Source organism: Gymnoscopelus microlampas, assembly GCF_963454915.1.
Source record: "Gymnoscopelus microlampas genome assembly, chromosome: 7".
NCBI classification, from domain to species: domain Eukaryota; kingdom Metazoa; phylum Chordata; class Actinopteri; order Myctophiformes; family Myctophidae; genus Gymnoscopelus; species Gymnoscopelus microlampas.
This window is the reverse complement of record NC_139944.1, coordinates 40,285,629-40,301,023: the sequence shown is the minus strand read 5'-3', so window position 1 is coordinate 40,301,023 and position 15,395 is coordinate 40,285,629. Positions and strand designations below refer to the sequence as shown.

Sequence of the window (15,395 nt, the reverse complement as noted above, 5' to 3'; positions counted from 1 at the left end):
GGGCGACTCAAGTTTCCGCCTCTTCATTCTATCAGCTCTCTGGAGACGTCGTCGCTCGCTGCCTGGATCAAACATTCATATCACTCATTATTAAGGTAAATGATGTTTTCATATTGGATCGTTTAAAACGATACACTTCGCACGTGATTTAAATGATCATTTGTATGGCTAAATATCACATCCATTGTAACTAGTGGATAAATAAGTTAATCCTTTTTGGTTTACAACACATATTTCAAATTATGTTGCTCATCACACATGCACCAATTTAGTATAGTAAAAATAGGAAGAACGATTTGTGGGAAGTTTGTTGTTTTGATTGATGGCCCTTTTCCCCCCAAGTCTAATTCCTATTTGTTTGTTTTTTCTTGTTTTGTTTTGGTCTATGCAGTAATTGTTTATTTATTCTGTGCATTTTCATAAGGATTCCCGTCTTTTAGTTTTTTCTTCTGTGTTTACTTTGTTTAGATGGTGTTTGTAATGTGCTGTATATGTTTGTATGTGTTCTGCTTCTGTTCTGTTCTTCTTTAATAAAGAAAGAATGGGTTTATTTAAAGTCAGGTGGTACATGGTGGTGGTGATGATGTTGTGTTGAAAGATCTATAGCAGCAGTTCAGGTTGCTTTTAAAAGGTAATTAACTGTTTATGATGATGGTCTCATTCTAATGCGAACCATTACAATAAACTTGAAAATAACGTTAGCTGTCTGGCTAATCCATGCTAATGCTATGCTATGTAGTGTTGCCATGTTGGCTTATTATAAGCGACTTATTTTTCTGTGAAGTTGCTTGTAAAATATTGGTAGTTGTTGCAGTTTGCGTTTTTTTGGGGGGGCTTGCTTCTGAAGTGTAGTTGCTTGGGCTTGTTTCCTAATGTTGTTTAAACCAGTGGTTCTCAAACATTTTCATGAAAGCATGTTATGCCCCATACAATATTTAATTTGTGTTGTTAAAATGTTTTAAAATGTTCCAAAATTGACAGATCTACAAGCTCACGGCGCGCCGCATCGTGCTGTGAGCTTGTAGATAGTCTATTTCCAAAATAAGAATAAAAGAATCGGCAATTTTCAAATCGCTTATTTTCGGCTTGTTTTCATAGACCTGGGGTTCCTTGTTTCTCTCGCCAAACCTGGCAACACTGATGCTATGCTGCTATGCTATGCTATGCTCGCCGTAGGGTTCGATCTATAGGTAATGTTAACGCTGCTGTTAATACACAGTATGTACTAATACTATGCAAAACGTTACGGACGTTACTGCACATCCATACATTGATGCAGATCATGATATGTGGAAAATAGCGTGTGATCAACAACAGTTAACCGGTGAAGCATAACAAGACATGATGTTAGCTGGCTAACATTAGCCGGTTATAACAACGTTAATGTGATCATGCGACATGATGTTAATATGTTATCATGCTTGTATTGTACATTATTCATTGATATCATGGTAAATCTGGAACGATGTTAACGTGTATTCAGTGGTGTAAAGTAACTAAGTATATTTACTTAAGTACACTTCTGAGGTATCTTTACTTTACTGGATTGTTTCCAATTTTCAGTACTTTTACTTCTACTCCACTACATATTATCAGAGGCAAATATTATACTTTTACACTTCAATGATATCATAACTTTAGTTTCTAGTTACTTAGATTAGATTATTATTACAAAACATTAACCACTTCAGCCTTATATACATTGCAGCCATTTGAAAATATCTGCAAGCTCACAATGTGATTTTCAAATTTGATGCCAATACTTTTGTACTTTTACTCAAGTACATTTTGAATTCCGGACTTTTACTTGTAACAGAGTATTTCTATATTGCTGCAGTATTGATACTTTTACTTCAGTAAAACATGTGAGTACTTTTACCACCACTGCCTCAATGAAATGCCAAATCAGGTTATATTTAGCCCCTTCAGCCTTGATTTATTGATGTTGCTTGCTCAACTCATGTCCAGATCTGAAATAACGCAAACACCATAACAACACTAGACAATCGTCCATTTAAGTTTTTGAGCAACACCTTTATGTTAAACAGTAGGATTTCATCCACTGTTTTTAGTTTAATGTAAAGGGTTTACCTTTACAGCACTGTCTTAACATATAGGTCACCCCGGGCAAGTTTACTTGACCCAGCTTTGACATAATCTTTATCACTCTAAACATTGTCCTTTCGTTTCAGGTACTGCCATGGGAAATTGATCAACCACAGCTCTCTGGTAGCTAATGTATTACAAATTAGAGGCTGCCATCAAGTGTATGTACATTATTGTCTGTACATTTTTGTCTTGCACAGTGTAAATAAGTCCCACTTTCAATGGCATGTAAGCCTGATCATAGAAGAATACTTGCTTTATGAAAAGAGGTTGGGACCTTTGTGACTAGGCACAGGTGGAACAATGGATGAAGCACAGCCTGTGAATTTGTTCTCTGAAAGAGGACCCGAGGACAACAACACAGAGCAAAGTGGAGAGAAACAAATTAGTGAATCGGAAAATGTCCCAGAAGTGGCATTGCCTCCGGAGCCCTCTGTGGCTCCGGCCATTGCCTCTGTGCCATTGGACAGTCTTGATGTAAAGGGAACTGTCCCGCCATCTCCTATGGAATTATGCCCAGAAGAGACTAAGCTGGGGGCTAATGCGGCTGCTGACGAGCCTCCTGTTGACTGGTTCGAGCCCCTTGAAGAAGACGATGAGCCACAGATTTTTGCTTCTTTTGACCACCACTATAGTAGAAAGGATCCAGAAGAAGAGAGTCTGGCTGGAGAAAGTGAAAAGAGTGGTGCGAGTGGGAAGAAGAGAAAATTGTTCACGTATGTGTCGTCTGCTTTATTTATTTTACTGTTTTATGGATATGTAGCACTGGTACAACAACATAGAATGTATGGTTTCAGTTTAGTTAATTGGATGTTGATGTTTTTTGCTTTCAATGAGTCCCTGTTTGTTGTATTGTTATCTGGGTAAATGCGGCAGTTTAGTTTTTCCTGATTGTCATATTGAAGTGAAACACCTGCTATCACAAACACTTGACTTTAATTTTCATTATCGAGGTTGCATTCCATCTGATCTTAACACATTCATGCCATTGAGACCCGCTTTTGATTGTACAATATGTCAAATTATTGCTCTGCCCTGGTTCTCACTCATGGCCAATTGGCTATCATGGTTGATTTCTGTGTATTTGAAAACATAGTATTTGGTTTTCAAAGATGGAGAGACCTTGGCAGAGAAGGGGAGCACGACTAGCACGCTAGTGCCTTTTTTATTTACCATGAATATGTTACTTCCAAAATTATTAGGAATATAAGCCGTGGTAGGAGAACCCTACCCGATGAGGGATGGGATGACTGCCCGGCACTTGGAGAAGGCTGGAAACGTAGAGAAGTTACTCGTCGCTCAGGCACTAGTATTGGCCACAAGGACGTTTATTACCTCAGGTAAATGCTGTCTAGTGTCTAGTCTGTCTACTGTCTCAGTGCCCAGTTGATGTCAGGGATAATCAACAATGAGCCGTGTGGTTATTGGATCGAATAACGCACAACGCAGAGTCTCATTACCAATGTGTTGAAATGGTTTAAAGTTATATGAATGAATCCATGTTGTTTTTAAGGATAGCTTAAAGCTAATGCCAGCTTAAATAACTGCTAATATAGAACATTATGTGCATTTATTTGGAACTGTGAAGATGCCACAACGTTAAAGTTTGGCGGTTATATGAAAATATTGTACACTCCGGCAAATCGCAATTGATGATATATTTATATTTATAACTATATATTTATAATTTTAAATTTGTATTTTGGGCTCTACAATCAGTATTCATGAGATGTTTATTTTTGCTTGATTGCGTTATGCCATCATTCTTAATAGTTTTTCTCTCCATACAGTCCACACGGTGAGAGATTGAGAAGCCGTGTGGAATTGATGACATTATTGGAGGGCCGTATTGATTTGTCAACATTTGAGTTCAAATCAGGAAGGTTCCTCAACAGTGGTGAACTGCCGCCGAAGAGAGTGAAGGTATTAACCTATTTGGCCAATTTAACCCACATTTATGCTTGAGCCACTTGTCGAAACATAAATGAAACTGTATTCAATTGTAAAACTGTACATTTTGAAAGCATTTGTTCCATACACGTTCTCCCCCTGCTTTCTCTTTAATTAGAGGAAACGAGAGGTTCTAGACCACTCCTCCTCAGAATCCAGCTGGTTGGACAGAGGAGAAGGGGCAGACACTCCCGACTCCCTCCACAGACTCAACCCAGGTGCCAAATTAACCCAGTACAACCAGATGAGCCCCTACCCCTTGGGCTACACCAGAGTTAAAGATGAGGATGATGTGAAGGACGATAGAATTAAACTCCCCTATGCCTCTTCATCAAAACCGCTCCCCTTCATCAATGGGCTAGTTGACCCAGAGGACACCGTTCTGTGAGTTAACGCTCCTTAGTTCCCATTTCTCAAACTGTCACTGAAGATGATACTATAGGTTACATGTGTTAGGCAAGCAGCAGCTGGTTGTAGAATGAAGATGAGCAGATACTTGACTATTGTTGCTGCAAAGCATTCACTGGTAACACGTTATGGTATGGGTAAATGAAATGCCATTGATTCATGCATGATCCCACACAGCTGATACTGTCCAAGAGCGTTCTCATACTGTAGCTTGCCTATCAAATCAAGCAGCCTAAACCCAAATCTTGTTGCTTTCATGAATAGACTAATATGAAGGAAAAGACCCCTTGTTATGAAAAGAAAAAAAGCTAAGACAATAGCATAATGGGCCTAGCTCACAAATTTGGTTGCAGGCTGCTGATCTTGATTTCTTGGTTTTAGATTAAGTAAGATAGAAGACAGTTCCTCAGTACTCAAACGGCTTGTTTACAGTGTCATCCTGCAAAAACATAATGAATTCAACCATGTTTTACTGGACTTAAATTGTTATAGGGGGGCGGGGGTCAGCCCTGCAAGAGTTGACACTTTGAAATAGCAGTCCATGAATTTTAAGTTTGTCGCTGCTGGTTACAATTCTCAAAGTGGCAGCAAGGTGGTCATCAGACACCGTTGATCAGTACTTTGACTTGAAAGCCTTCATGTGAGAAAGCGCAGGAGATAGGAGCACACAACAACCTGGCAACATCCATCCCATCCTTCATACTCTGCTGGTGAATAATACTATCGTATCGTAGTGAAGGAACAATTCAAATCTGAGCTTTATTTGCTCAATGCAGTGATGAATCTATTGGCCTGTCGGTTCTTACGGAAACAAGTTGTAACAGCCATGAACAGATGGAAAATGTCCTCAGCTCTTATTCTTTCAGTTGCAAAACTGAAAATGCACTGAAAAGAAAATTCTTGGTCAAAGCCAAGCCTGAAAATAAGGAAACACTTGGCTAACTACTAAAGTACTGAATGCGTACCAGAAGTTTGTTTTAAATTATTATTATTATTGTTATTATTTTGTCAATTGTTTTTGTACTGTTGCTGTCATGGCTGAGAGTTGGACAAATACTCTATGGGGAGTTTTAATATTTATCTTTGAAGACCATTGGAATTAATTCTAAAGTAAATTGAGTCAGTTGAGATTTCAGTCCATTCACTTTTCTCTTCAGTCTGTCAGTTCACTGTCAGCTAGAAAAGTCTTGTCAAAGGATTTGTGGTTTGTAACGAAGTGTCTTTCCAAGTTCAATTTCTTCGCCTTTGCTGTGCAGACAAATACATTTTAGATGACAACGTTTTTTTATTCTGCATGGAAATGATCTCTTTTGTCTCTTGGCGTATGTATCCGAATTCATTGTCAATACTGCTGTCTTTGTCTCATCTTGTTATTTTAAAGTATGGTGGTTTTAAAGTAATAGCAGCCTAGTACTAAATGGGTAACACACCTGGACCATTGATATACTGTCAGGGCCATTAATGTGTTGATTTACACTGTGCCACTCCCCTTATGGCTTTCACATTCAACCCAGCAAGCCTGAGTTTGATTGGAAAGCAGATGATATGACTGGATGTCTGTTTTTTTTTTCAAATTGTTCAGCAATCAACCAAAAAAGTCAAATCCTCAAGACATGGTTGCCCACCCCTGATCTAATGCTTAGTTAATGATAATGATTTAATCATTAACATAACGGTATACATACAGTTGTAAGGAAGAACAATTCAGCACTTTATTTCAAGCCAAGGGCCACAAACATGATGACATAATAATAGCTATTTCTTACATGAATACATACAGCTCGGTTGCTGTGGTGGGTTGTTTTTGGGTCAGTAGTCCATTTAATTGTGAACAACTAAGGAAATCGTGATCATGCTTAATAATTCATCATTCATTGTGATGTACTTATCTTAGTTAATGATGTAATTAATTTGTTGTTCATGAGGACATGAATGAGGTACTGTGAACTGATGTACATTCCAGATTATTCATGTAGTATTAATCCATGAGGTAATACATTTCCATGCATGAACTTGAGCATACACCAGACCGGCAATACATCACTGCCAAGCCATGCCCCTTTTTGGAGACACGCTCCCCACTGTAAAGTGTAAACCTATGGAATGTGACCTAAATTAGCTTATATTATTTGATATCTCTATCCAATATTTGTTTTGATTTTATTTACAATAAGCATTTCCATACTCTGTTGGTATTGTTTTGATAAGTAGATTTTAAGAACGAGATCTTTGTTTAAACTATAGCATATCTTCTCCGACCTTCCACATTCTGCACGGAAGAAATGTGACGCTGAAGTAATGTGACGTCAGCAGGTTTGAGAAGTTCGCTGGTCTGGTGCATTCATTCAAGCTATTTAATGTACCCTTACTGTAAAGTGCTATTAGTTGATTTGCGATCTTGCCACGTGGATGCATTTCTCTCACATATTTTCTTTTCTCTGCAGCACCTGCTCCAATTGTGGCATATCGTTTGTAGGGACAACGTATGATAAACAGCGAAAGAAGCCTTGGTGTCAGGGTTGTTGGGGTATGTCGATAAGTGTATAGTACAAACACATACACATAATACCGAAAAGTTGTATTCACCATCCTTCAAAGAGTAATTCAAAATATTTGATCAGGTGATATATTTGAAACCAGATTAAATCATTCAGACAACACAAAAAAAACAAATATTTAATCTTTCGGAACAGACCTTTGGACTGCAGTGTATGGAGTATGAAGTGAAAGTGAAGAGATATGTATAAAGACACTAGCTCTTTAGACTAACCTTTTCTTTCTTTTTTTGATGATTCAAACAGCCTCGAAACCGAGGGATCACCCCCTGATTCGTTTCAGAAAGGTAATGCTCTCATTAGGTTTTATTTGTGATGTTAGAATGAATAATTAAGTGTCACTCATGTCAGCTCCATGCTGTATGCAGTTTGCAGATGATGTTTTGGCTTCTCCAAGGCCTGACGTTTCTGATCTTGATGAAGCCATCGTGCACAAAGTGATGACAAATCATAGGCATGCACACATCTAAATTTGATTTGCATTATAGACTAGAGGGGACCTCCGTCTTCACAACATGATGGTCGTCCCCTGCGATTAGGGCCGGAATTTGAGAATGCATCCTCATAATTGGATTCTGTCTTCCTGCTGCCTGTCCATCCTCATTCCCTGCTGAAGAGAATATAATTATTATAATACTTTAATATTAATAGTTAAAACAGATGCAGCAGGAAAGACGAAATGACTCCGAATGATACAGGTAAAGGCTAAAATAGACCAATGTCGGACCACAGCAGCATGGTCCTTACATGATCCATTTAAAAACATAAGTTCTTCAACATTCTGCTACCGTCTTCCCACTCAACCACTTCCCACTTGCACACATGAAGCAGGCAAGCAGCAGTGCTTGTAAACCCCACTTTTATCAGTTGTCTGTTGATGTTTTGTATTTCAGCCTTTAGATAATGTTTTGAAAATATTTTTTATGGAATTCATTTCAGCTTTGCCTTTTTCTTTTTATAGGTGGTGTGATATTTTCTTTAAAGTGGCTAAAATAGCTCTGTATTCTGATAGTAATAATTGCTATATAGTGTTTGTTCGTTCAGTAACAGGGGTCTCCACATTTCCATCCCTTTAGTAAACAGAAAATAAGGTCAGGTCATGATATCAATTTGATCCAATCAGAAGAGAGAACTCATACAGGATAAACAAGTGAAATGGCAGTGATGAAAGAAAAAAATGTGCAGACAAAATTAGAACTGGAACAATATAAAATGTAAGCTGAAAGTGAAACGGGTCCTCTCTACTGATTGGATAAAATCGGTGACCCACCTGAAATTTTATTTTCGTAGCTGCATCATTGTTCATTGATTGATTGAAGACTTTATTAGACAGAAATGTAAACGGCACGAGGTACAGTCAGACATTAAAGCTAAAAGGATAACAGAAAAAAGTCCTGCTGACTTGTTTCCATTGTGTTCCTATGTATTCAGTTCATCAACATAGTATAAAAAAAATAACACAATTAAAAGGAAAATGTCGGTAGTGAATGACACCTTCTTTCTATGGGAAAATTGCATTGACCTCCCCTTGTGGTCTCCTGATAGATGTTTTTCAGGCCTGTTTTGAAAGAATCCAGTGATCCATATTTCTTAAGGGATGGTGTCAGGGCATTCCACATTTTGGTGGCAGATTAGTAGAATGAGAACTTTCCCATGTTTGTTCTATATTTGGGTTGTACCAGATCGTTGTCGCTCCCTCTGGTATTGTGGGTGTCACTCACTCATGCTGTTATTGTTCGGCCCAGTGGCCAATGAGTCATCTACCTATTTATGTCTATGTGCGGAGACACTTCTGTGTGATGATCGATGGCTGATTTAAGCAGTCACACCTGGCCTGAGGCAATTGGACTCAGGCCAGGTGTGACTCTGCACTTGTTGCACATCGAGGTTATCAATGCATACAGGATAAATCAGTCATTCACTGTCCATACAGAAGATAACATCTGCTCTCCCTTGCAATAATGTCCTCGGTAGCTATGCGGTATCTTCATCTAGTACCACAGCATGGCAAGCAATGTAGTAAGTGTAGTATGGCTACTTGGAAATAAAGAACTGTTTGTGTATCTCAATACCATGGCTGTGTCTGTCCTGCTACTGAACTTGTTACTGAACAAACATTCTATAGCAATGATTACTATCAGAATACAGAGCTTTAACTTTTTAACAAACTTTTTGTTTTAACCAGAAATGCAACTTAACAGCAGCACCTAAATTGTAATTTGTCATGAATGATGGTTGGGCTATGAATTTGTATGTATGAACCACTCACATTTATGGTTCCAACTTCTCAGATTATTTTCATTGAAATGGACTGCCTAGACAGAACTTGTCAAACTGATGTAGTATTAATCTAATCCCTCTATAATTAGACCATTCAAGAGCAGTACCATTTTAACAAGTATCCGTGAGTACCTTCAGCTAAGGATATGCATAGCATTAATTATTTGCTTAAGTACAGAATTGCTGGATGGGATGGATCTCTAGGCTGGCAATATCTCAGTCCACAGGGCACAGTTGGTCACTATTTCGATGGGTCATTGTCTATATTAAGATGTTAACTTAAAGTTATTCATTGCCTTTAATCACATTTAAATCACAGGGACTGTTTTTCCCCCTCTTTGTCTTCTGCAGTGGATTCCTTGTGGGCAGTGTGTGGCTTGTCGTAACACAATGAATTGTGGGCAGTGTGCCAACTGCAAGCATGGAATGGAGAGTCCCGAAGCCCGAAAACGCGTTTGTAGGAAACGTAAATGCATATGTCCCATTCGCAAGGTAGGCTGAAAGAGGAACAGCAGTTATTTGTTACGATTACTTGCATTCTCAAAAGTTAACCTGTGTATGCTTTATGGTACAATAGAGCCCTGGGATGGGAAACCAGCCACAGGAGAGTCCTCACATTGATACATTCATTGATGTTCCAGAGACATACAAGTACAGTATGAATTTTCAGGTAATTAAATTGATGTCATCCTTTAAACTGTAGGTATCTTCTTATTTCATTTATCATTTTCCAATGAGCAGAGTAATTGGATCCAAGTTTAGCTTTATTTATATTTCATTGTGTCGCTTGCCAACCAGAGCTTGTTGATCAGCTCTTGGCAGCAAGCGACACCATCGTACGAGTATAAATCAAGCAGCTGGCAGAAAAAGACCGCATACTTTGATATCCCTAATTTAAGATGTCTGCTTGGTATCTAGCTTGAATGTTTGGCAATCAAAGGCTATCTGCAATTGTACCAAAAACATGCACTTTTCTTTTTCCAAGAAAGTAAGATGTCAACATAAAAGTAGAATTAATAAAACTGTGTGTCTGTGGCCCATTGCAATGCAAATTGACCTAGTTATTAGTGACTACCTTGTAAACATTTACACCTGAATAACGTTTTTAATGTATGATTTATTTGACAGAATTTACAGAATGAAATTGTAGCACCACAGGTAAGTGTTTTGTTTCAAGGAGAACAAACACCTTTTTATTTAAATCAAAAGACGTTGTTTTTATATCTGTATACTCTCCCCATTCATCAATGTTTTTCCCCACAGCACGAAAGCTATCAAAACAGCGATACAGAGGATTTGTATGAACCGGTGAACCCTTTTGACGATTTTGATGATGACGACGATTCAACTGATGACGATGATAATGTGAGACCTTAAGACTTCACTGACAGTTTTTCAAGTGCCTAGAGAAAGGGGAAAAAGTGGCGTGGGGACATACATTATGCTAAAATGAGTTCCCTGAATGTGTACTGTGGGATAATTTGAACAGTGAACAATTATATTTTTGTCCCACTTTTGAACAGGTTAAATACAAATAGTACATGATAACCTTTGAATTAAAGCTGAAACCACCGTCTAATGTCTATTTGGTATTGTTTACTCAGCTCAAATCTTACTGGTGAGCAGGGCCATTAGCAGATAAATGAGAAAGGAAAACCCTAGTGTGCATAGTTCAGGGCAATAAAGTTGCGATCCATAATTTTGATGTACATTGTCTCCTTCTCCCAACTGAGAGAGGTAATTGCAATGTCCAAACTACAAAGATGAAGTTGCCATCGAAAAAGAGGATTAGGGGTCATATGCCTTCACTTCATTGGTGTATAGCGATGTTATTTGGGGATAAATTGTCTCTGTGTGTTTCAGTGGCATAAGAAACGGAAGCGGCGCGCCTGTGGGACTTGCAACGCTTGCCTGTGCAGGAAAGACTGTGGCACTTGTGATTTCTGTATAGACAAGCCCAAGTTTGGAGGCAGCAATAAGAAGAGGCAGAAGTGTCGTCTGCGTCAATGTCAGAGACAGGCAATGGTAGGTGTTGTACAGGTCCCAGAAAGTGCTAATTCAGTTGTACATTTGAAGATGGCATAGCTTTGTGATGTGATTGTTTAACCACATGAACCTTGACATTCTGGGACGAACATTTGGCGAAAATACTGGCTCTACAAGTTCATGATGCATTGTGAGCTTGTAGATCAGCTATTTTTGGCGAAGAGAATTGGGATAGAGGGAAGAAGGAGTGGGCCTAGTATAGACTGGTAAACAAAGTAAAGGGTTTTAAGTGGTTAAAAAAGAACCTAATGACACTCCCAGATACACTCATACAGATGTTCATGTTTGACAGAGACACTTGTTGCCCGGCTTCAGCCAGCAAGAAGAGCGTATAATGATGATGGGTAGGCCTAAACCTCAGTACACTTACAGTCGCAAGACAAACCCAAAGAAAAGTAAAGGTCGAATAGGTGGTCTGGTCTGGACTGACAATGAGGATGAAGACGGTAACCATCCAACAGTGAGTAATGAGAAGAATCTATGCTCATAAGATTATTTACTTTATTTCTTTCCCAGATTGCCTTGCTGTAGATTGAACTAACATAAACTATCTAATTGGCTTCATTATGGTTTCCACATGTTCTTGTTGTAGATGAGTTGGAGCTATGAAACTTCCAGCAATAGCAAGTACTCAGAACTGAACTACATTGACCACCAATCAAATATGCAGGTTTGTTTTGAAATGCTCACCTCAAGCGTATTCATGTACAGTAACCCCCCCCTTGCCGAACACATAACACACATACTCCTCATACACCACATCTGTCACAATAGAAGATTGGAATTTCAACTTCATTTTATTGTTCATAAGGTGAACCATTTGGATAGCAGACAGAGGAATGGTCTCCCCAACAGAGTCTCCAAAATCAGCAACAATGCCATCTCCCAATCAGTAAGTTAAGATCTTGTGAGCATGCTCCTCTGAACATGGGAGTCGAGTTTGTAATCTGTCTGAACCCAGTGGGGACCAGCCTGACACTGGTGGTTTGGGCTCACATCCTTTCATTATTCCTTTGGCTTGATCGGGTCAGGATCTGATGTGGTGTATTTGTTTTAATCTCTGCCAGGCAAAAAGCAGGGGGGAAAAAAGCGGGAAGAGCAGAGATTATGTTTTTGTGTTTGTAGTTGAGTCCGGAGTTAATCTTGATTGTGTCAAACCTTTAGTGCATGCTGCCAGTAGTCCAAGGAAGATACTTTAACTTTTTCTGTGTTATATTCTTTTATATACCAGGCCGCTTTACGTTTGCCCTATGACTCTTGAACTGTAGATCTTACAATCAAGATTTATTTCCCCCTGGATTCTTTGGATCATGACACAACTCCCCATACAGACCACGTCCACCTAACTAGATTTTCCACCATTTTAGAATTTTCTTAAAAACCTTTTTTGTTGCTGCTGCTCCTAGACATTTTGTCCAAAACTCTAATTGCTACACATTATTGATGTCATGTGATATACCATTCAGTATTCCATTCTGATTGCCTTCCAAAGTTTGCAGGAGGGTCGTATCGTATACTAATGTGTGGTAACACACACAAACGGAACATCCAAACTTGCAAGGCAAGTCCGGATGTTCCTTTTGTTGCTCCAACCCACACCAAACCTGGCACAACAAACACTGTTCAGACATCTGCCATAACAATAGTCAACACCAGGGGCCACCAATTCACACCAAACTTGCCACAGACACTGTTCAGGTGTCTGCCATGACAATAGTCTCAACAGGAGCCATGTGTTGTACCCAAGTGGCCACAAACTTGGGTGTTTTAGCACTTCAAATAGGTAAATGACTGCAAACGATAGTTACAGGCTATATTAAAAAGACAAATATGAATTTCAGGCATTGAAAGGTTGGAAAAAATGAATTACTTAAATATATTATAGCTGAGAACATTACATGTGAGTTTACCTTTATTAACCCAGGACCAGCTAAGCAGGTGGGATGCAGACCGATCGAACACTGACAGAGTTGCAGAAAACAATTCTGTAGAATTGGAGGAACCCATGGTACCCCTAGTAAGTGCAATGCTATGGTAGATTATTCCATTTGATCGTTTTTGCATTAGTTCACTGGTTAAACGAGGCTAATGAATTTCTGGGTGTGTACTTTTCTCGCTTTTGAATCATCGCAGATCACTCAGATCTTCAGCTTGGCTGACGATATGCCGGCGGGGAGCGGACCACAAATGGACGACCAGCTCCTAGAGCTTCTGCAGGCATTGCGCGCTAGCGCGCTGCCCCATCTTTGGTACGTCATCTTGGCGGAGGGGCCTCAACTGCAGCTCATTCAGTGTGCCAAACAGTCCAGCATGACTGACACCATGGTGCTGATTGACCCAGGCTTTTGCTATCAGGTCACTGTCCAGAAGCAACCGCTGTTTTTCACCCATCCTCTGTATGATGACCACCCAACACACGTCAACACTGCAACCGAGGTGGTGAATCTCCTACTGGACTTGGAGGAGTACAGGGTGTGCCAGGGCCTGCCCTTGTCGGACCAACCATCCCAAAAGGGGCTAATAATTTTTGAGCGGGCTTCAACATGTGACTTCCTGGTTAAGAAGAATGCGGAGAGCTGTGTTAACTGCAAAGCATTATGTGGGTAATCAAACTGTTAACCTCAGCAGAGTTGGACCGTCATAAAGCCCGTTGACCGCAATGGGGTCTGATTGTCCTCAGATCTCGCTTCAGTCTAGATTTTGATGGGGATGCACAAACTGGATTACATGTACACATTTACCTCTGCACTGAAATAATATGATTGAATCATTTAGTGACTCACCAAAGGCTTTCCAGAAGCACTTATGATGTTATAATTTTCCGTTATCATTTCTGTGTATTTTTGCGTTCTGTTACGCTGGCTTAAAGGAGTATTTTACTTTAAAAGGAAGAAACATCTGCACTCTCAGTAGAAGTTTAGGAGGCTTTTTTTTGGATAATGTTGAAGATCCGCAGCAGCAGTCAACCAAACAAATGGACGGGCGCGTTTCGGCACGCAGGCCTTCCTCAGCGTTACTAGTTGCATACATATGTAACATATGACACTTATTCTAATGTATTCAGAGATATTTGTATTTTGTATTATAAATGTCATTTAATTATGAGACACAGCTGTATGGTTTTAATTGTCCATGAGCTATATATGTCACTTCCGCTTGTATGCAACTAGTATCGCAGAGGAAGGCCTGCGTGCTTGAACAAGTTTTTTTTTTTGGTTGACTGCTGCGGATCTTCAACATTACTTCTACAGAGCGCGGATGTTTCTTCCGTTTACGTATTATGAAGAATCTGCACCCAGTTTATTCAAGACTACATCAAGACTGTCCTCGAGTTGAGCTTGCCTTTCCCTTGAAGTATTTTACTTTAAAACACTTCTGGGGTCATTTTAACATCTACTCTGGCTTTTGTGTGAACCGAGACAGTTTTTAAGTTGCTTGATTCAATATTTAGATATTTGGTATTCATTTTATCTAACACGCCCCATACCTATATAAACCACTAACTTCAAACTCCATTTTAACCATATTGGATTCATTGATATTGTACCTCTAATGTGTCAGGGTACTGTGTTTTTTCAATTACTTGTTTTGTTATATATAATTTATAGTGTTTTAATTTGTTGTTTTTTTCTCTTTTTGACAGAGGTGATACAATACATCAATTACTTTTTTAATATATATATTTTTATGAAAAAAATTGAAAACATTAATAAATAAAATAAATGGCCCCCCTCACGCATTAGCAGGACAATAACGGACACCAAAGGACTGGTGTTTTCATTGAATCCAACATGGTTAAAATGGAGTTTGAAACGATGGGTTTAAATAGGAAGGGGACTGATAAAAATGGATAGCATATATCTAAATATTGAATCAAGCAATTCAAAATGTTGTGGGTGCACACACAAGCCAGATTAGACATTAAAATAATCCCAGATTTGTTTTAAAGTGATATACCTCTTTAAAGCTTTTATTTTCCATTCCCACTATTCATGCGTGTCCATGGGGTCCATTAAACAACCTAATTGCTTATCTCTCTTTTAGCTAGTT

The 15,395-nt window shown here is 39.0% G+C and overlaps 1 protein-coding gene across 3 annotated transcripts in view; it reads left to right on the top strand.

The window, feature by feature from the left end:
• The window catches only part of LOC311049368 (uncharacterized protein), a 16,946-nt gene continuing 1,551 nt past the window's right edge, over window positions 1–15,395 (top strand). Inside the window, exons 1-17 of one of the 3 annotated variants that reach the window (XM_084062925.1) lie at window positions 1–95; window positions 2,193–2,822; window positions 3,309–3,446; window positions 3,897–4,029; window positions 4,175–4,440; window positions 6,909–6,991; window positions 7,266–7,306; window positions 9,651–9,791; window positions 9,877–9,969; window positions 10,428–10,457; window positions 10,563–10,664; window positions 11,163–11,324; window positions 11,638–11,805; window positions 11,938–12,015; window positions 12,157–12,237; window positions 13,270–13,362; window positions 13,479–15,395. The exon at window positions 13,479–15,395 is cut by the window's right edge and continues 1,551 nt beyond it. In XM_084062925.1, coding sequence (XP_083919051.1) covers window positions 2,410–2,822; window positions 3,309–3,446; window positions 3,897–4,029; window positions 4,175–4,440; window positions 6,909–6,991; window positions 7,266–7,306; window positions 9,651–9,791; window positions 9,877–9,969; window positions 10,428–10,457; window positions 10,563–10,664; window positions 11,163–11,324; window positions 11,638–11,805; window positions 11,938–12,015; window positions 12,157–12,237; window positions 13,270–13,362; window positions 13,479–13,952 — 2,496 coding nt within the window. In that variant the 5' untranslated portion in view covers window positions 1–95; window positions 2,193–2,409 and the 3' untranslated portion in view covers window positions 13,953–15,395. Of the gene's footprint in view, window positions 96–118; window positions 632–1,146; window positions 1,191–2,192; window positions 2,823–3,308; window positions 3,447–3,896; window positions 4,030–4,174; window positions 4,441–6,908; window positions 6,992–7,265; window positions 7,307–9,650; window positions 9,792–9,876; window positions 9,970–10,427; window positions 10,458–10,562; window positions 10,665–11,162; window positions 11,325–11,637; window positions 11,806–11,937; window positions 12,016–12,156; window positions 12,238–13,269; window positions 13,363–13,478 lie in introns of those variants that run through there. The other 2 variants (XM_084062927.1, XM_084062926.1) reach the window with 2 other exon arrangements.